The 22,220-nt window shown below is 40.5% G+C and overlaps 1 protein-coding gene across 1 annotated transcript in view; it reads right to left on the bottom strand.

Annotated features, from left to right (window-relative positions):
- Window positions 1-1,642: 1,642 nt before the first annotated feature.
- LOC137307996 (mucin-2-like) overlaps window positions 1,643-22,220 on the bottom strand; it is a 31,977-nt gene continuing 11,399 nt past the window's right edge. Inside the window, exons 10-23 of the mRNA XM_067976966.1 lie at window positions 20,992-21,213; window positions 19,440-19,661; window positions 17,888-18,109; window positions 16,336-16,557; window positions 14,764-14,985; window positions 13,212-13,433; window positions 11,640-11,861; window positions 10,104-10,325; window positions 8,532-8,753; window positions 6,996-7,217; window positions 5,424-5,645; window positions 3,888-4,109; window positions 2,316-2,537; window positions 1,643-1,695 (exon numbers count right to left, since the gene is read on the bottom strand). Of these exons, the coding sequence (XP_067833067.1) occupies window positions 1,643-1,695; window positions 2,316-2,537; window positions 3,888-4,109; window positions 5,424-5,645; window positions 6,996-7,217; window positions 8,532-8,753; window positions 10,104-10,325; window positions 11,640-11,861; window positions 13,212-13,433; window positions 14,764-14,985; window positions 16,336-16,557; window positions 17,888-18,109; window positions 19,440-19,661; window positions 20,992-21,213 (2,939 nt within the window). The remainder of the gene's footprint in view (window positions 1,696-2,315; window positions 2,538-3,887; window positions 4,110-5,423; window positions 5,646-6,995; window positions 7,218-8,531; window positions 8,754-10,103; window positions 10,326-11,639; window positions 11,862-13,211; window positions 13,434-14,763; window positions 14,986-16,335; window positions 16,558-17,887; window positions 18,110-19,439; window positions 19,662-20,991; window positions 21,214-22,220) is intronic.

The following is a 22,220-nucleotide window of genomic DNA, read 5'->3' on the forward strand; positions in this document are numbered from 1 at the left end:
GCACAGCAAGTGACTGACATACTGGGTAAATGGTGAGGTACAGAGGTACCATAAAAACAAAGCATAAAAATGAGCAAAATGCAGAATAATTCAGTGTGCCAGACTGAAACTGCTGTCATCCTTGTACAATGAACATAATTTATCTGCCCAGACAAAGACATGGAGAAGTTAGATGCGACAGCTGTTTGTGTGAGTGAATGAAGCAGGGGAATTAGCCGAAGAAGCTCAATGGTTACAAAGTTGTCTAATAAATATAATCTCTTTGTAAGAGGCTCTTGACTTTGCTGCAAATGCCAATTTCAGGCAGGCACATTATATTCTAGAGTTGCCTTGACTCCTCCCTATTAATACCAGGTCTGGTTCCTGTATTTCAATAGGACACGGGTCAAAAAGCAGAGCTCAGCAACTGGGGTGGAAATCTGTGGCTTTCTGCTCCTGTCACGTGAAAGTGAAAGCTGGAGGATTTCCTCACAAATGGGAATAGCAGGAAGAGGACGATTTATAACAGGTCAGCCTGTGCTGCTCCCAAATACATGTAGTGGCCCTCCATGGGAAATGTAGGGATCAGTAGTTTCAATAGAAATCATTCGCTGAACTTTGACCGAGTGTTTTCCCAAAACATCCACTTCTCTTAAAACCATGTTATGGAAAGGATTGGAACTACACTTCAATGATCTGATTCAATTATGTATTCAATAGTGATTCATATTAGGCATTGCTTCCAAGTATCTCGTATTGACTTGTGATTCCATTAGATTGTTAATAGCTGATACACTTACCAGGTGACAGTATTTGTCCATTGGTTTTGCAGGAACAGGTTGTTGTTGCTGTTGAGCTGGGAGTTATTGTTACTGTTGTTGTAGATTCGGGTGTGCTGGGCGTAGTGGTGGGTGCTGTAGTGGTTTGACATTTTCCCGTGTAGTTGAAAATTTGACAACTCTCAGTACATAGAGTGAAATTACAGAAGCCCGATTTACCTGCAGAACTCACTATCGCCTGCCCTGGAAGCAAAAGCAATGAAAATTGTGATTAAGGCATCAAATTGCACATCTTAATTCAGATATTATATTTATCAATATAGACGACTGCGTCTCTTGTAATGAGATTTAAGCACTAAGAACAAGTCTGTATGGTTACAATTCAAGCACTTTACACCCCAAGGAATATGGCGTCAGGCATGGAAATTACAATTTGTATTTGCAGTTGAATGTTTCATGGGCTCATATGATATTCTTACATCTGCTATTTTAATGCTGCTGTTAATCTTTTGATTGGGATTCTGCCTCCTTTAGAAATACAGACAGTAGAATGTCCAATCAGGTCAATAAGCATTGGCACGCTTGTACTGGCAGCAATAATTTCGAAAGCATGCAGACTTTCTTTTGAGTTGTGTGCTCTCAGTTTTCCTCAACGTACAAGTTTCAAATCCACCTGTGTTGACAAGTGGCCCTCCTTAAATTGCCCCACCATACTGAGGATTTCAATTGAGGTTACAGGAGCAACTCTTGCATAGATCTCAAGACACGGCATGAAAATCTGAGATATCAGGACAGCACAGCAAGTGACTGACATACTGGGTAAATGGTGAGGTACAGAGGTACCATAAAAACAAAGCATAAAAATGAGCAAAATGCAGAATAATTCAGTGTGCCAGACTGAAACTGCTGTCATCCTTGTACAATGAACATAATTTATCTGCCCAGACAAAGACATGGAGAAGTTAGATGCGACAGCTGTTTGTGTGAGTGAATGAAGCAGGGGAATTAGCCGAAGAAGCTCAATGGTTACAAAGTTGTCTAATAAATATAATCTCTTTGTAAGAGGCTCTTGACTTTGCTGCAAATGCCAATTTCAGGCAGGCACATTATATTCTAGAGTTGCCTTGACTCCTCCCTATTAATACCAGGTCTGGTTCCTGTATTTCAATAGGACACGGGTCAAAAAGCAGAGCTCAGCAACTTGGGTGGAAATCTGTGGCTTTCTGCTCCTGTCACGTGAAAGTGAAAGCTGGAGGATTTCCTCACAAATGGGAATAGCAGGAAGAGGACGATTTATAACAGGTCAGCCTGTGCTGCTCCCAAATACATGTAGTGGCCCTCCATGGGAAATGTAGGGATCAGTAGTTTCAATAGAAATCATTCGCTGAACTTTGACCGAGTGTTTTCCCAAAACATCCACTTATGGAAAGGATTGGAACTACACTTCAATGATCTGATTCAATTATGTATTCAATAGTGATTCATATTAGGCATTGCTTCCAAGTATCTCGTATTGACTTGTGATTCCATTAGATTGTTAATAGCTGATACACTTACCAGGTGACAGTATTTGTCCATTGGTTTTGCAGGAACAGGTTGTTGTTGCTGTTGAGCTGGGAGTTATTGTTACTGTTGTTGTAGATTCAGGTGTGCTGGGCGTAGTGGTGGGTGCTGTAGTGGTTTGACATTTTCCCGTGTAGTTGAAAATTTGACAACTCTCAGTACATAGAGTGAAATTACAGAAGCCCGATTTACCTGCAGAATGCACTATCGCCTGCCCTGGAAGCAAAAGCAATGAAAATTGTGAATAAGGCATCAAATTGCACCATTTAATTCAGATATTATATTTATCAATATAGATGACTGCGCCTCATTAAAGAGATTGAAATACTAAGAACAAGGCGGTACGGTTACAATTCAAGCACTTTGGACCCCAAGGAATATGGCGTCGGGCTTGGAAATTATGATTGATATTAGCACTTAATTGTTTCATGGACTCGTATGACATTCTTACATCTGCTATTTTAATGCTGCTGTTAATCTTTTGATTGGGTTTCTGCCTCCTTTAGAAATGCACACAGAAGAATGTCCAATCTGGTCAATAAACATTGGCCCGCTTGTACTGGCAGTAATAATTTTGAGACCATGCAGACTTTCTTTTGAGTTGTGTGCTCTCAGTTTTCCTCAACGTACAAGTTTCAAATCCCACCTGTGTTGACAAGTGGCCCTCCTTAAATTGCCCCACCATACTGTGGATTTCCATTAAAGTTACAGGAGCAACTCTTGCATAGATCTCAAGACATAGCGTGAAAATGTGAGATGTCAGGACAACGCAGCAGGTGACTGACATACTGGGTAAATGGTGTGGTACAGAGGAACCATAAAAACAAAACATAAAAATAAGCAAAAAGCAGAATAATTCAGCGGCCCAGACTGAAACTGATGTCATCCTTGTACAATCAAAATAATTTCTCTGCCCAGTCGAACACATGGAGAGGTTGAATGTCACAACAAGCTACAGCTGTTTGTGTGAGGTGAGTGAATGAAGCAGAGGAATTAGCTGAAGAAGCTCAAGGGTTACAAAGTTGTCTGATAAATATAATCTCTTCGGAAGAGGTTATAGCCTTTGCTGGAAATGCCAAATTCCAGGCACATGCATTATATATTGGAGTTGCCTTGACTCCTCTCCATTGAAACCAGGTTGCGTAACGGAAGTTCAATGGGACGCAGGACAAAAAGCAAAGCTCAGCAACTTGGGTGGAAACATGTGCCATTATGCTCATGGCACGTGAAAATGAAAGCTGAATGATTTCCTCACAACCGGGAATAGCAAGAGGAGAATGATTTACAACAGGTGAACCTCTGCTCCACCCCAATATATGCAGACAACAGCCCTCCATGGGAAATGTTGGGATCAGTAATTTCCAAACAAATCATTCGCTGAACTTTGATCAAGTGTTTTACCAAAACATCTACTTATTGTAAAACCATGTTATGAAAAGGACTGGAGCTAAACTTCAGTGATCTGATTCAATTATGTATTCAATAGTGATTCATATTAGGCATTGCTTCCAAGTATCTTGTATTGACTTGTGATTGCATCAGATTGTTAATAGCTGATACACTTACCAGGTGACAGTATTTGTCCATTGGTTTTGCAGGAACAGGTTGTTGTTGCTGTTGAGCTGGGAGTTATTGTTACTGTTGTTGTAGATTCGGGTGTGCTGGGCGTAGTGGTGGGTGCTGTAGTGGTTTGACATTTTCCCGTGTAGTTGAAAATTTGACAACTCTCAGTACATAGAGTGAAATTACAGAAGCCCGATTTACCTGCAGAACTCACTATCGCCTGCCCTGGAAGCAAAAGCAATGAAAATTGTGATTAAGGCATCAAATTGCACATCTTAATTCAGATATTATATTTATCAATATAGACGACTGCGTCTCTTGTAATGAGATTTAAGCACTAAGAACAAGTCTGTATGGTTATAATTCAAGCACTTTACACCCCAAGGAATATGGCGTCAGGCATGGAAATTACAATTTGTATTTGCAGTTGAATGTTTCATGGGCTCATATGACATTCTTACATCTGCTATTTTAATGCTGCTGTTAATCTTTTGATTGGGATTCTGCCTCCTTTAGAAATACAGACAGTAGAATGTCCAATCAGGTCAATAAGCATTGGCACGCTTGTACTGGCAGCAATAATTTCGAAAGCATGCAGACTTTCTTTTGAGTTGTGTGCTCTCAGTTTTCCTCAACGTACAAGTTTCAAATCCACCTGTGTTGACAAGTGGCCCTCCTTAAATTGCCCCACCATACTGAGGATTTCAATTGAGGTTACAGGAGCAACTCTTGCATAGATCTCAAGACACGGCATGAAAATCTGAGATATCAGGACAGCACAGCAAGTGACTGACATACTGGGTAAATGGTGAGGTACAGAGGTACCATAAAAACAAAGCATAAAAATGAGCAAAATGCAGAATAATTCAGTGTGCCAGACTGAAACTGCTGTCATCCTTGTACAATGAACATAATTTATCTGCCCAGACAAAGACATGGAGAAGTTAGATGCGACAGCTGTTTGTGTGAGTGAATGAAGCAGGGGAATTAGCCGAAGAAGCTCAATGGTTACAAAGTTGTCTAATAAATATAATCTCTTTGTAAGAGGCTCTTGACTTTGCTGCAAATGCCAATTTCAGGCAGGCACATTATATACTAGAGTTGCCTTGACTCCTCCCTATTAATACCAGGTCTGGTTCCTGTATTTCAATAGGACACGGGTCAAAAAGCAGAGCTCAGCAACTTGGGTGGAAATCTGTGGCTTTCTGCTCCTGTCACGTGAAAGTGAAAGCTGGAGGATTTCCTCACAAATGGGAATAGCAGGAAGAGGACGATTTATAACAGGTCAGCCTGTGCTGCTCCCAAATACATGTAGTGGCCCTCCATGGGAAATGTAGGGATCAGTAGTTTCAATAGAAATCATTCGCTGAACTTTGACCGAGTGTTTTCCCAAAACATCCACTTATGGAAAGGATTGGAACTACACTTCAATGATCTGATTCAATTATGTATTCAATAGTGATTCATATTAGGCATTGCTTCCAAGTATCTCGTATTGACTTGTGATTCCATTAGATTGTTAATAGCTGATACACTTACCAGGTGACAGTATTTGTCCATTGGTTTTGCAGGAACAGGTTGTTGTTGCTGTTGAGCTGGGAGTTATTGTTACTGTTGTTGTAGATTCAGGTGTGCTGGGCGTAGTGGTGGGTGCTGTAGTGGTTTGACATTTTCCCGTGTAGTTGAAAATTTGACAACTCTCAGTACATAGAGTGAAATTACAGAAGCCCGATTTACCTGCAGAATGCACTATCGCCTGCCCTGGAAGCAAAAGCAATGAAAATTGTGAATAAGGCATCAAATTGCACCATTTAATTCAGATATTATATTTATCAATATAGATGACTGCGCCTCATTAAAGAGATTGAAATACTAAGAACAAGGCGGTACGGTTACAATTCAAGCACTTTGGACCCCAAGGAATATGGCGTCGGGCTTGGAAATTATGATTGATATTAGCACTTAATTGTTTCATGGACTCGTATGACATTCTTACATCTGCTATTTTAATGCTGCTGTTAATCTTTTGATTGGGTTTCTGCCTCCTTTAGAAATGCACACAGAAGAATGTCCAATCTGGTCAATAAACATTGGCCCGCTTGTACTGGCAGTAATAATTTTGAGACCATGCAGACTTTCTTTTGAGTTGTGTGCTCTCAGTTTTCCTCAACGTACAAGTTTCAAATCCCACCTGTGTTGACAAGTGGCCCTCCTTAAATTGCCCCACCATACTGTGGATTTCCATTAAAGTTACAGGAGCAACTCTTGCATAGATCTCAAGACATAGCGTGAAAATGTGAGATGTCAGGACAACGCAGCAGGTGACTGACATACTGGGTAAATGGTGTGGTACAGAGGAACCATAAAAACAAAACATAAAAATAAGCAAAAAGCAGAATAATTCAGCGGCCCAGACTGAAACTGATGTCATCCTTGTACAATCAAAATAATTTCTCTGCCCAGTCGAACACATGGAGAGGTTGAATGTCACAACAAGCTACAGCTGTTTGTGTGAGGTGAGTGAATGAAGCAGAGGAATTAGCTGAAGAAGCTCAAGGGTTACAAAGTTGTCTGATAAATATAATCTCTTCGGAAGAGGTTATAGCCTTTGCTGGAAATGCCAAATTCCAGGCACATGCATTATATATTGGAGTTGCCTTGACTCCTCTCCATTGAAACCAGGTTGCGTAACGGAAGTTCAATGGGACGCAGGACAAAAAGCAAAGCTCAGCAACTTGGGTGGAAACATGTGCCATTATGCTCATGGCACGTGAAAATGAAAGCTGAATGATTTCCTCACAACCGGGAATAGCAAGAGGAGAATGATTTACAACAGGTGAACCTCTGCTCCACCCCAATATATGCAGACAACAGCCCTCCATGGGAAATGTTGGGATCAGTAATTTCCAAACAAATCATTCGCTGAACTTTGATCAAGTGTTTTACCAAAACATCTACTTATTGTAAAACCATGTTATGAAAAGGACTGGAGCTAAACTTCAATGATCTGATTCAATTATGTATTCAATAGTGATTCATATTAGGCATTGCTTCCAAGTATCTTGTATTGACTTGTGATTGCATCAGATTGTTAATAGCTGATACACTTACCAGGTGACAGTATTTGTCCATTGGTTTTGCAGGAACAGGTTGTTGTTGCTGTTGAGCTGGGAGTTATTGTTACTGTTGTTGTAGATTCGGGTGTGCTGGGCGTAGTGGTGGGTGCTGTAGTGGTTTGACATTTTCCCGTGTAGTTGAAAATTTGACAACTCTCAGTACATAGAGTGAAATTACAGAAGCCCGATTTACCTGCAGAATGCACTATCGCCTGCCCTGGAAGCAAAAGCAATGAAAATTGTGATTAAGGCATCAAATTGCACATCTTAATTCAGATATTATATTTATCAATATAGACGACTGCGTCTCTTGTAATGAGATTTAAGCACTCAGAACAAGTCTGTATGGTTACAATTCAAGCACTTTACACCCCAAGGAATATGGCGTCAGGCATGGAAATTACAATTTGTATTTGCAGTTGAATGTTTCATGGGCTCATATGACATTCTTACATCTGCTATTTTAATGCTGCTGTTAATCTTTTGATTGGGATTCTGCCTCCTTTAGAAATACAGACAGTAGAATGTCCAATCAGGTCAATAAGCATTGGCACGCTTGTACTGGCAGCAATAATTTCGAAAGCATGCAGACTTTCTTTTGAGTTGTGTGCTCTCAGTTTTCCTCAACGTACAAGTTTCAAATCCACCTGTGTTGACAAGTGGCCCTCCTTAAATTGCCCCACCATACTGAGGATTTCAATTGAGGTTACAGGAGCAACTCTTGCATAGATCTCAAGACACGGCATGAAAATCTGAGATATCAGGACAGCACAGCAAGTGACTGACATACTGGGTAAATGGTGAGGTACAGAGGTACCATAAAAACAAAGCATAAAAATGAGCAAAATGCAGAATAATTCAGTGTGCCAGACTGAAACTGCTGTCATCCTTGTACAATGAACATAATTTATCTGCCCAGACAAAGACATGGAGAAGTTAGATGCGACAGCTGTTTGTGTGAGTGAATGAAGCAGGGGAATTAGCCGAAGAAGCTCAATGGTTACAAAGTTGTCTAATAAATATAATCTCTTTGTAAGAGGCTCTTGACTTTGCTGCAAATGCCAATTTCAGGCAGGCACATTATATACTAGAGTTGCCTTGACTCCTCCCTATTAATACCAGGTCTGGTTCCTGTATTTCAATAGGACACGGGTCAAAAAGCAGAGCTCAGCAACTTGGGTGGAAATCTGTGGCTTTCTGCTCCTGTCACGTGAAAGTGAAAGCTGGAGGATTTCCTCACAAATGGGAATAGCAGGAAGAGGACGATTTATAACAGGTCAGCCTGTGCTGCTCCCAAATACATGTAGTGGCCCTCCATGGGAAATGTAGGGATCAGTAGTTTCAATAGAAATCATTCGCTGAACTTTGACCGAGTGTTTTCCCAAAACATCCACTGATGGAAAGGATTGGAACTACACTTCAATGATCTGATTCAATTATGTATTCAATAGTGATTCATATTAGGCATTGCTTCCAAGTATCTCGTATTGACTTGTGATTCCATTAGATTGTTAATAGCTGATACACTTACCAGGTGACAGTATTTGTCCATTGGTTTTGCAGGAACAGGTTGTTGTTGCTGTTGAGCTGGGAGTTATTGTTACTGTTGTTGTAGATTCAGGTGTGCTGGGCGTAGTGGTGGGTGCTGTAGTGGTTTGACATTTTCCCGTGTAGTTGAAAATTTGACAACTCTCAGTACATAGAGTGAAATTACAGAAACCCGATTTACCTGCAGAATGCACTATCGCCTGCCCTGGAAGCAAAAGCAATGAAAATTGTGAATAAGGCATCAAATTGCACCATTTAATTCAGATATTATATTTATCAATATAGATGACTGCGCCTCATTAAAGAGATTGAAATACTAAGAACAAGGCGGTACGGTTACAATTCAAGCACTTTGGACCCCAAGGAATATGGCGTCGGGCTTGGAAATTATGATTGATATTAGCACTTAATTGTTTCATGGACTCGTATGACATTCTTACATCTGCTATTTTAATGCTGCTGTTAATCTTTTGATTGGGTTTCTGCCTCCTTTAGAAATGCACACAGAAGAATGTCCAATCTGGTCAATAAACATTGGCCTGCTTGTACTGGCAGTAATAATTTTGAGACCATGCAGACTTTCTTTTGAGTTGTGTGCTCTCAGTTTTCCTCAACGTACAAGTTTCAAATCCCACCTGTGTTGACAAGTGGCCCTCCTTAAATTGCCCCACCATACTGTGGATTTCCATTAAAGTTACAGGAGCAACTCTTGCATAGATCTCAAGACATAGCGTGAAAATGTGAGATGTCAGGACAACGCAGCAGGTGACTGACATACTGGGTAAATGGTGTGGTACAGAGGAACCATAAAAACAAAACATAAAAATAAGCAAAAAGCAGAATAATTCAGCGGCCCAGACTGAAACTGATGTCATCCTTGTACAATCAAAATAATTTCTCTGCCCAGTCGAACACATGGAGAGGTTGAATGTCACAACAAGCTACAGCTGTTTGTGTGAGGTGAGTGAATGAAGCAGAGGAATTAGCTGAAGAAGCTCAAGGGTTACAAAGTTGTCTGATAAATATAATCTCTTCGGAAGAGGTTATAGCCTTTGCTGGAAATGCCAAATTCCAGGCACATGCATTATATATTGGAGTTGCCTTGACTCCTCTCCATTGAAACCAGGTTGCGTAACGGAAGTTCAATGGGACGCAGGACAAAAAGCAAAGCTCAGCAACTTGGGTGGAAACATGTGCCATTATGCTCATGGCACGTGAAAATGAAAGCTGAATGATTTCCTCACAATCGGGAATAGCAAGAGGAGAATGATTTACAACAGGTGAACCTCTGCTCCACCCCAATATATGCAGACAACAGCCCTCCATGGGAAATGTTGGGATCAGTAATTTCCAAACAAATCATTCGCTGAACTTTGATCAAGTGTTTTACCAAAACATCTACTTATTGTAAAACCATGTTATGAAAAGGACTGGAGCTAAACTTCAATGATCTGATTCAATTATGTATTCAATAGTGATTCATATTAGGCATTGCTTCCAAGTATCTTGTATTGACTTGTGATTGCATCAGATTGTTAATAGCTGATACACTTACCAGGTGACAGTATTTGTCCATTGGTTTTGCAGGAACAGGTTGTTGTTGCTGTTGAGCTGGGAGTTATTGTTACTGTTGTTGTAGATTCGGGTGTGCTGGGCGTAGTGGTGGGTGCTGTAGTGGTTTGACATTTTCCCGTGTAGCTGAAAATCTGACAACTCTCAGTACATAGAGTGAAATTACAGAAGCCCGATTTACCTGCAGAACTCACTATCGCCTGCCCTGGAAGCAAAAGCAATGAAAATTGTGATTAAGGCATCAAATTGCACATCTTAATTCAGATATTATATTTATCAATATAGACGACTGCGTCTCTTGTAATGAGATTTAAGCACTAAGAACAAGTCTGTATGGTTACAATTCAAGCACTTTACACCCCAAGGAATATGGCGTCAGGCATGGAAATTACAATTTGTATTTGCAGTTGAATGTTTCATGGGCTCATATGACATTCTTACATCTGCTATTTTAATGCTGCTGTTAATCTTTTGATTGGGATTCTGCCTCCTTTAGAAATACAGACAGTAGAATGTCCAATCAGGTCAATAAGCATTGGCACGCTTGTACTGGCAGCAATAATTTCGAAAGCATGCAGACTTTCTTTTGAGTTGTGTGCTCTCAGTTTTCCTCAACGTACAAGTTTCAAATCCACCTGTGTTGACAAGTGGCCCTCCTTAAATTGCCCCACCATACTGAGGATTTCAATTGAGGTTACAGGAGCAACTCTTGCATAGATCTCAAGACACGGCATGAAAATCTGAGATATCAGGACAGCACAGCAAGTGACTGACATACTGGGTAAATGGTGAGGTACAGAGGTACCATAAAAACAAAGCATAAAAATGAGCAAAATGCAGAATAATTCAGTGTGCCAGACTGAAACTGCTGTCATCCTTGTACAATGAACATAATTTATCTGCCCAGACAAAGACATGGAGAAGTTAGATGCGACAGCTGTTTGTGTGAGTGAATGAAGCAGGGGAATTAGCCGAAGAAGCTCAATGGTTACAAAGTTGTCTAATAAATATAATCTCTTTGTAAGAGGCTCTTGACTTTGCTGCAAATGCCAATTTCAGGCAGGCACATTATATACTAGAGTTGCCTTGACTCCTCCCTATTAATACCAGGTCTGGTTCCTGTATTTCAATAGGACACGGGTCAAAAAGCAGAGCTCAGCAACTTGGGTGGAAATCTGTGGCTTTCTGCTCCTGTCACGTGAAAGTGAAAGCTGGAGGATTTCCTCACAAATGGGAATAGCAGGAAGAGGACGATTTATAACAGGTCAGCCTGTGCTGCTCCCAAATACATGTAGTGGCCCTCCATGGGAAATGTAGGGATCAGTAGTTTCAATAGAAATCATTCGCTGAACTTTGACCGAGTGTTTTCCCAAAACATCCACTTATGGAAAGGATTGGAACTACACTTCAATGATCTGATTCAATTATGTATTCAATAGTGATTCATATTAGGCATTGCTTCCAAGTATCTCGTATTGACTTGTGATTCCATTAGATTGTTAATAGCTGATACACTTACCAGGTGACAGTATTTGTCCATTGGTTTTGCAGGAACAGGTTGTTGTTGCTGTTGAGCTGGGAGTTATTGTTACTGTTGTTGTAGATTCAGGTGTGCTGGGCGTAGTGGTGGGTGCTGTAGTGGTTTGACATTTTCCCGTGTAGTTGAAAATTTGACAACTCTCAGTACATAGAGTGAAATTACAGAAGCCCGATTTACCTGCAGAATGCACTATCGCCTGCCCTGGAAGCAAAAGCAATGAAAATTGTGAATAAGGCATCAAATTGCACCATTTAATTCAGATATTATATTTATCAATATAGATGACTGCGCCTCATTAAAGAGATTGAAATACTAAGAACAAGGCGGTACGGTTACAATTCAAGCACTTTGGACCCCAAGGAATATGGCGTCGGGCTTGGAAATTATGATTGATATTAGCACTTAATTGTTTCATGGACTCGTATGACATTCTTACATCTGCTATTTTAATGCTGCTGTTAATCTTTTGATTGGGTTTCTGCCTCCTTTAGAAATGCACACAGAAGAATGTCCAATCTGGTCAATAAACATTGGCCCGCTTGTACTGGCAGTAATAATTTTGAGACCATGCAGACTTTCTTTTGAGTTGTGTGCTCTCAGTTTTCCTCAACGTACAAGTTTCAAATCCCACCTGTGTTGACAAGTGGCCCTCCTTAAATTGCCCCACCATACTGTGGATTTCCATTGAAGTTACAGGAGCAACTCTTGCATAGATCTCAAGACATAGCGTGAAAATGTGAGATGTCAGGACAACGCAGCAGGTGACTGACATACTGGGTAAATGGTGTGGTACAGAGGAACCATAAAAACAAAACATAAAAATAAGCAAAAAGCAGAATAATTCAGCGGCCCAGACTGAAACTGATGTCATCCTTGTACAATCAAAATAATTTCTCTGCCCAGTCGAACACATGGAGAGGTTGAATGTCACAACAAGCTACAGCTGTTTGTGTGAGGTGAGTGAATGAAGCAGAGGAATGAGCTGAAGAAGCTCAAGGGTTACAAAGTTGTCTGATAAATATAATCTCTTCGGAAGAGGTTATAGCCTTTGCTGGAATTGCCAAATTCCAGGCACATGCATTATATATTGGAGTTGCCTTGACTCCTCTCCATTGAAACCAGGTTGCGTAACGGAAGTTCAATGGGACGCAGGACAAAAAGCAAAGCTCAGCAACTTGGGTGGAAACATGTGCCATTATGCTCATGGCACGTGAAAATGAAAGCTGAATGATTTCCTCACAATCGGGAATAGCAAGAGGAGAATGATTTACAACAGGTGAACATCTGCTCCACCCCAATATGTGCAGACAACAGCCCTCCATGGGAAATGTTGGGATCAGTAATTTCCAAACAAATCATTCGCTGAACTTTGATCAAGTGTTTTACCAAAACATCTACTTATTGTAAAACCATGTTATGAAAAGGACTGGAGCTAAACTTCAATGATCTGATTCAATTATGTATTCAATAGTGATTCATATTAGGCATTGCTTCCAAGTATCTTGTATTGACTTGTGATTGCATCAGATTGTTAATAGCTGATACACTTACCAGGTGACAGTATTTGTCCATTGGTTTTGCAGGAACAGGTTGTTGTTGCTGTTGAGCTGGGAGTTATTGTTACTGTTGTTGTAGATTCGGGTGTGCTGGGCGTAGTGGTGGGTGCTGTAGTGGTTTGACATTTTCCCGTGTAGTTGAAAATTTGACAACTCTCAGTACATAGAGTGAAATTACAGAAGCCCGATTTACCTGCAGAACTCACTATCGCCTGCCCTGGAAGCAAAAGCAATGAAAATTGTGATTAAGGCATCAAATTGCACATCTTAATTCAGATATTATATTTATCAATATAGACGACTGCGTCTCTTGTAATGAGATTTAAGCACTAAGAACAAGTCTGTATGGTTACAATTCAAGCACTTTACACCCCAAGGAATATGGCGTCAGGCATGGAAATTACAATTTGTATTTGCAGTTGAATGTTTCATGGGCTCATATGACATTCTTACATCTGCTATTTTAATGCTGCTGTTAATCTTTTGATTGGGATTCTGCCTCCTTTAGAAATACAGACAGTAGAATGTCCAATCAGGTCAATAAGCATTGGCACGTTTGTACTGGCAGCAATAATTTCGAAAGCATGCAGACTTTCTTTTGAGTTGTGTGCTCTCAGTTTTCCTCAACGTACAAGTTTCAAATCCACCTGTGTTGACAAGTGGCCCTCCTTAAATTGCCCCACCATACTGAGGATTTCAATTGAGGTTACAGGAGCAACTCTTGCATAGATCTCAAGACACGGCATGAAAATCTGAGATATCAGGACAGCACAGCAAGTGACTGACATACTGGGTAAATGGTGAGGTACAGAGGTACCATAAAAACAAAGCATAAAAATGAGCAAAATGCAGAATAATTCAGTGTGCCAGACTGAAACTGCTGTCATCCTTGTACAATGAACATAATTTATCTGCCCAGACAAAGACATGGAGAAGTTAGATGCGACAGCTGTTTGTGTGAGTGAATGAAGCAGGGGAATTAGCCGAAGAAGCTCAATGGTTACAAAGTTGTCTAATAAATATAATCTCTTTGTAAGAGGCTCTTGACTTTGCTGCAAATGCCAATTTCAGGCAGGCACATTATATACTAGAGTTGCCTTGACTCCTCCCTATTAATACCAGGTCTGGTTCCTGTATTTCAATAGGACACGGGTCAAAAAGCAGAGCTCAGCAACTTGGGTGGAAATCTGTGGCTTTCTGCTCCTGTCACGTGAAAGTGAAAGCTGGAGGATTTCCTCACAAATGGGAATAGCAGGAAGAGGACGATTTATAACAGGTCAGCCTGTGCTGCTCCCAAATACATGTAGTGGCCCTCCATGGGAAATGTAGGGATCAGTAGTTTCAATAGAAATCATTCGCTGAACTTTGACCGAGTGTTTTCCCAAAACATCCACTTCTCTTAAAACCATGTTATGGAAAGGATTGGAACTACACTTCAATGATCTGATTCAATTATGTATTCAATAGTGATTCATATTAGGCATTGCTTCCAAGTATCTCGTATTGACTTGTGATTGCATCAGATTGTTAATAGCTGATACACTTACCAGGTGACAGTATTTGTCCATTGGTTTTGCAGGAACAGGTTGTTGTTGCTGTTGAGCTGGGAGTTATTGTTACTGTTGTTGTAGATTCAGGTGTGCTGGGCGTAGTGGTGGGTGCTGTAGTGGTTTGACATTTTCCCGTGTAGTTGAAAATTTGACAACTCTCAGTACATAGAGTGAAATTACAGAAGCCCGATTTACCTGCAGAATGCACTATCGCCTGCCCTGGAAGCAAAAGCAATGAAAATTGTGAATAAGGCATCAAATTGCACCATTTAATTCAGATATTATATTTATCAATATAGATGACTGCGCCTCATTAAAGAGATTGAAATACTAAGAACAAGGCGGTACGGTTACAATTCAAGCACTTTGGACCCCAAGGAATATGGCGTCGGGCTTGGAAATTATGATTGATATTAGCACTTAATTGTTTCATGGACTCGTATGACATTCTTACATCTGCTATTTTAATGCTGCTGTTAATCTTTTGATTGGGTTTCTGCCTCCTTTAGAAATGCACACAGAAGAATGTCCAATCTGGTCAATAAACATTGGCCCGCTTGTACTGGCAGTAATAATTTTGAGACCATGCAGACTTTCTTTTGAGTTGTGTGCTCTCAGTTTTCCTCAACGTACAAGTTTCAAATCCCACCTGTGTTGACAAGTGGCCCTCCTTAAATTGCCCCACCATACTGTGGATTTCCATTAAAGTTACAGGAGCAACTCTTGCATAGATCTCAAGACATAGCGTGAAAATGTGAGATGTCAGGACAACGCAGCAGGTGACTGACATACTGGGTAAATGGTGTGGTACAGAGGAACCATAAAAACAAAACATAAAAATAAGCAAAAAGCAGAATAATTCAGCGGCCCAGACTGAAACTGATGTCATCCTTGTACAATCAAAATAATTTCTCTGCCCAGTCGAACACATGGAGAGGTTGAATGTCACAACAAGCTACAGCTGTTTGTGTGAGGTGAGTGAATGAAGCAGAGGAATTAGCTGAAGAAGCTCAAGGGTTACAAAGTTGTCTGATAAATATAATCTCTTCGGAAGAGGTTATAGCCTTTGCTGGAAATGCCAAATTCCAGGCACATGCATTATATATTGGAGTTGCCTTGACTCCTCTCCATTGAAACCAGGTTGCGTAACGGAAGTTCAATGGGACGCAGGACAAAAAGAAAAGCTCAGCAACTTGGGTGGAAACATGTGCCATTATGCTCATGGCACGTGAAAATGAAAGCTGAATGATTTCCTCACAACCGGGAATAGCAAGAGGAGAATGATTTACAACAGGTGAACCTCTGCTCCACCCCAATATATGCAGACAACAGCCCTCCATGGGAAATGTTGGGATCAGTAATTTCCAAACAAATCATTCGCTGAACTTTGATCAAGTGTTTTACCAAAACATCTACTTATTGTAAAACCATGTTATGAAAAGGACTGGAGCTAAACTTCAATGATCTGATTCAATTATGTATTCAATAGTGATTCATATTAGGCATTGCTTCCAAGTATCTTGTATTGACTTGTGATTGCATCAGATTGTTAATAGCTGATACACTTACCAGGTGACAGTATTTGTCCATTGGTTTTGCAGGAACAGGTTGTTGTTGCTGTTGAGCTGGGAGTTATTGTTACTGTTGTTGTAGATTCCGGTGTGCTGGGCGTAGTGGTGGGTGCTGTAGTGGTTTGACATTTTCCCGTGTAGTTGAAAATTTGACAACTCTCAGTACATAGAGTGAAATTACAGAAGCCCGATTTACCTGCAGAACTCACTATCGCCTGCCCTGGAAGCAAAAGCAATGAAAATTGTGATTAAGGCATCAAATTGCACATCTTAATTCAGATATTATATTTATCAATATAGACGACTGCGTCTCTTGTAATGAGATTTAAGCACTAAGAACAAGTCTGTATGGTTACAATTCAAGCACTTTACACCCCAAGGAATATGGCGTCAGGCATGGAAATTACAATTTGTATTTGCAGTTGAATGTTTCATGGGCTCATATGACATTCTTACATCTGCTATTTTAATGCTGCTGTTAATCTTTTGATTGGGATTCTGCCTCCTTTAGAAATACAGACAGTAGAATGTCCAATCAGGTCAATAAGCATTGGCACGTTTGTACTGGCAGCAATAATTTCGAAAGCATGCAGACTTTCTTTTGAGTTGTGTGCTCTCAGTTTTCCTCAACGTACAAGTTTCAAATCCACCTGTGTTGACAAGTGGCCCTCCTTAAATTGCCCCACCATACTGAGGATTTCAATTGAGGTTACAGGAGCAACTCTTGCATAGATCTCAAGACACGGCATGAAAATCTGAGATATCAGGACAGCACAGCAAGTGACTGACATACTGGGTAAATGGTGAGGTACAGAGGTACCATAAAAACAAAGCATAAAAATGAGCAAAATGCAGAATAATTCAGTGTGCCAGACTGAAACTGCTGTCATTCTTGTACAATGAACATAATTTATCTGCCCAGACAAAGACATGGAGAAGTTAGATGCGACAGCTGTTTGTGTGAGTGAATGAAGCAGGGGAATTAGCCGAAGAAGCTCAATGGTTACAAAGTTGTCTAATAAATATAATCTCTTTGTAAGAGGCTCTTGACTTTGCTGCAAATGCCAATTTCAGGCAGGCACATTATATACTAGAGTTGCCTTGACTCCTCCCTATTAATACCAGGTCTGGTTCCTGTATTTCAATAGGACACGGGTCAAAAAGCAGAGCTCAGCAACTTGGGTGGAAATCTGTGGCTTTCTGCTCCTGTCACGTGAAAGTGAAAGCTGGAGGATTTCCTCACAAATGGGAATAGCAGGAAGAGGACGATTTATAACAGGTCAGCCTGTGCTGCTCCCAAATACATGTAGTGGCCCTCCATGGGAAATGTAGGGATCAGTAGTTTCAATAGAAATCATTCGCTGAACTTTGACCGAGTGTTTTCCCAAAACATCCACTTCTCTTAAAACCATGTTATGGAAAGGATTGGAACTACACTTCAATGATCTGATTCAATTATGTATTCAATAGTGATTCATATTAGGCATTGCTTCCAAGTATCTCGTATTGACTTGTGATTCCATTAGATTGTTAATAGCTGATACACTTACCAGGTGACAGTATTTGTCCATTGGTTTTGCAGGAACAGGTTGTTGTTGCTGTTGAGCTGGGAGTTATTGTTACTGTTGTTGTAGATTCAGGTGTGCTGGGCGTAGTGGTGGGTGCTGTAGTGGTTTGACATTTTCCCGTGTAGTTGAAAATTTGACAACTCTCAGTACATAGAGTGAAATTACAGAAGCCCGATTTACCTGCAGAATGCACTATCGCCTGCCCTGGAAGCAAAAGCAATGAAAATTGTGAATAAGGCATCAAATTGCACCATTTAATTCAGATATTATATTTATCAATATAGATGACTGCGCCTCATTAAAGAGATTGAAATACTAAGAACAAGGCGGTACGGTTACAATTCAAGCACTTTGGACCCCAAGGAATATGGCGTCGGGCTTGGAAATTATGATTGATATTAGCACTTAATTGTTTCATGGACTCGTATGACATTCTTACATCTGCTATTTTAATGCTGCTGTTAATCTTTTGATTGGGTTTCTGCCTCCTTTAGAAATGCACACAGAAGAATGTCCAATCTGGTCAATAAACATTGGCCCGCTTGTACTGGCAGTAATAATTTTGAGACCATGCAGACTTTCTTTTGAGTTGTGTGCTCTCAGTTTTCCTCAACGTACAAGTTTCAAATCCCACCTGTGTTGACAAGTGGCCCTCCTTAAATTGCCCCACCATACTGAGGATTTCAATTGAGGTTACAGGAGCAACTCTTGCATAGATCTCAAGACACGGCATGAAAATCTGAGATATCAGGACAGCACAGCAAGTGACTGACATACTGGGTAAATGGTGAGGTACAGAGGTACCATAAAAACAAAGCATAAAAATGAGCAAAATGCAGAATAATTCAGTGTGCCAGACTGAAACTGCTGTCATCCTTGTACAATGAACATAATTTATCTGCCCAGACAAAGACATGGAGAAGTTAGATGCGACAGCTGTTTGTGTGAGTGAATGAAGCAGGGGAATTAGCCGAAGAAGCTCAATGGTTACAAAGTTGTCTAATAAATATAATCTCTTTGTAAGAGGCTCTTGACTTTGCTGCAAATGCCAATTTCAGGCAGGCACATTATATACTAGAGTTGCCTTGACTCCTCCCTATTAATACCAGGTCTGGTTCCTGTATTTCAATAGGACACGGGTCAAAAAGCAGAGCTCAGCAACTTGGGTGGAAATCTGTGGCTTTCTGCTCCTGTCACGTGAAAGTGAAAGCTGGAGGATTTCCTCACAAATGGGAATAGCAGGACGAGGACGATTTATAACAGGTCAGCCTATGCTGCTCCCAAATACATGTAGTGGCCCTCCATGGGAAATGTAGGGATCAGTAGTTTCAATAGAAATCATTCGCTGAACTTTGACCGAGTGTTTTCCCAAAACATCCACTTCTCTTAAAACCATGTTATGAAAAGGACTGGAGCTAAACTTCAATGATCTGATTCAATTATGTATTCAATAGTGATTCATATTAGGCATTGCTTCCAAGTATCTTGTATTGACTTGTGATTGCATCAGATTGTTAATAGCTGATACACTTACCAGGTGACAGTATTTGTCCATTGGTTTTGCAGGAACAGGTTGTTGTTGCTGTTGAGCTGGGAGTTATTGTTACTGTTGTTGTAGATTCCGGTGTGCTGGGCGTAGTGGTGGGTGCTGTAGTGGTTTGACATTTTCCCGTGTAGTTGAAAATTTGACAACTCTCAGTACATAGAGTGAAATTACAGAAGCCCGATTTACCTGCAGAACTCACTATCGCCTGCCCTGGAAGCAAAAGCAATGAAAATTGTGATTAAGGCATCAAATTGCACATCTTAATTCAGATATTATATTTATCAATATAGACGACTGCGTCTCTTGTAATGAGATTTAAGCACTAAGAACAAGTCTGTATGGTTACAATTCAAGCACTTTACACCCCAAGGAATATGGCGTCAGGCATGGAAATTACAATTTGTATTTGCAGTTGAATGTTTCATGGGCTCATATGACATTCTTACATCTGCTATTTTAATGCTGCTGTTAATCTTTTGATTGGGATTCTGCCTCCTTTAGAAATACAGACAGTAGAATGTCCAATCAGGTCAATAAGCATTGGCACGTTTGTACTGGCAGCAATAATTTCGAAAGCATGCAGACTTTCTTTTGAGTTGTGTGCTCTCAGTTTTCCTCAACGTACAAGTTTCAAATCCACCTGTGTTGACAAGTGGCCCTCCTTAAATTGCCCCACCATACTGAGGATTTCAATTGAGGTTACAGGAGCAACTCTTGCATAGATCTCAAGACACGGCATGAAAATCTGAGATATCAGGACAGCACAGCAAGTGACTGACATACTGGGTAAATGGTGAGGTACAGAGGTACCATAAAAACAAAGCATAAAAATGAGCAAAATGCAGAATAATTCAGTGTGCCAGACTGAAACTGCTGTCATTCTTGTACAATGAACATAATTTATCTGCCCAGACAAAGACATGGAGAAGTTAGATGCGACAGCTGTTTGTGTGAGTGAATGAAGCAGGGGAATTAGCCGAAGAAGCTCAATGGTTACAAAGTTGTCTAATAAATATAATCTCTTTGTAAGAGGCTCTTGACTTTGCTGCAAATGCCAATTTCAGGCAGGCACATTATATACTAGAGTTGCCTTGACTCCTCCCTATTAATACCAGGTCTGGTTCCTGTATTTCAATAGGACACGGGTCAAAAAGCAGAGCTCAGCAACTTGGGTGGAAATCTGTGGCTTTCTGCTCCTGTCACGTGAAAGTGAAAGCTGGAGGATTTCCTCACAAATGGGAATAGCAGGAAGAGGACGATTTATAACAGGTCAGCCTGTGCTGCTCCCAAATACATGTAGTGGCCCTCCATGGGAAATGTAGGGATCAGTAGTTTCAATAGAAATCATTCGCTGAACTTTGACCGAGTGTTTTCCCAAAACATCCACTTCTCTTAAAACCATGTTATGGAAAGGATTGGAACTACACTTCAATGATCTGATTCAATTATGTATTCAATAGTGATTCATATTAGGCATTGCTTCCAAGTATCTCGTATTGACTTGTGATTCCATTAGATTGTTAATAGCTGATACACTTACCAGGTGACAGTATTTGTCCATTGGTTTTGCAGGAACAGGTTGTTGTTGCTGTTGAGCTGGGAGTTATTGTTACTGTTGTTGTAGATTCAGGTGTGCTGGGCGTAGTGGTGGGTGCTGTAGTGGTTTGACATTTTCCCGTGTAGTTGAAAATTTGACAACTCTCAGTACATAGAGTGAAATTACAGAAGCCCGATTTACCTGCAGAATGCACTATCGCCTGCCCTGGAAGCAAAAGCAATGAAAATTGTGAATAAGGCATCAAATTGCACCATTTAATTCAGATATTATATTTATCAATATAGATGACTGCGCCTCATTAAAGAGATTGAAATACTAAGAACAAGGCGGTACGGTTACAATTCAAGCACTTTGGACCCCAAGGAATATGGCGTCGGGCTTGGAAATTATGATTGATATTAGCACTTAATTGTTTCATGGACTCGTATGACATTCTTACATCTGCTATTTTAATGCTGCTGTTAATCTTTTGATTGGGTTTCTGCCTCCTTTAGAAATGCACACAGAAGAATGTCCAATCTGGTCAATAAACATTGGCCCGCTTGTACTGGCAGTAATAATTTTGAGACCATGCAGACTTTCTTTTGAGTTGTGTGCTCTCAGTTTTCCTCAACGTACAAGTTTCAAATCCCACCTGTGTTGACAAGTGGCCCTCCTTAAATTGCCCCACCATACTGTGGATTTCCATTAAAGTTACAGGAGCAACTCTTGCATAGATCTCAAGACATAGCGTGAAAATGTGAGATGTCAGGACAACGCAGCAGGTGACTGACATACTGGGTAAATGGTGTGGTACAGAGGAACCATAAAAACAAAACATAAAAATAAGCAAAAAGCAGAATAATTCAGCGGCCCAGACTGAAACTGATGTCATCCTTGTACAATCAAAATAATTTCTCTGCCCAGTCGAACACATGGAGAGGTTGAATGTCACAACAAGCTACAGCTGTTTGTGTGAGGTGAGTGAATGAAGCAGAGGAATTAGCTGAAGAAGCTCAAGGGTTACAAAGTTGTCTGATAAATATAATCTCTTCGGAAGAGGTTATAGCCTTTGCTGGAAATGCCAAATTCCAGGCACATGCATTATATATTGGAGTTGCCTTGACTCCTCTCCATTGAAACCAGGTTGCGTAACGGAAGTTCAATGGGACGCAGGACAAAAAGAAAAGCTCAGCAACTTGGGTGGAAACATGTGCCATTATGCTCATGGC

This window comes from Heptranchias perlo, unplaced genomic scaffold, assembly GCF_035084215.1.
Source record: "Heptranchias perlo isolate sHepPer1 unplaced genomic scaffold, sHepPer1.hap1 HAP1_SCAFFOLD_117, whole genome shotgun sequence".
Classification (NCBI taxonomy): Eukaryota; Metazoa; Chordata; class Chondrichthyes; order Hexanchiformes; family Hexanchidae; genus Heptranchias; species Heptranchias perlo.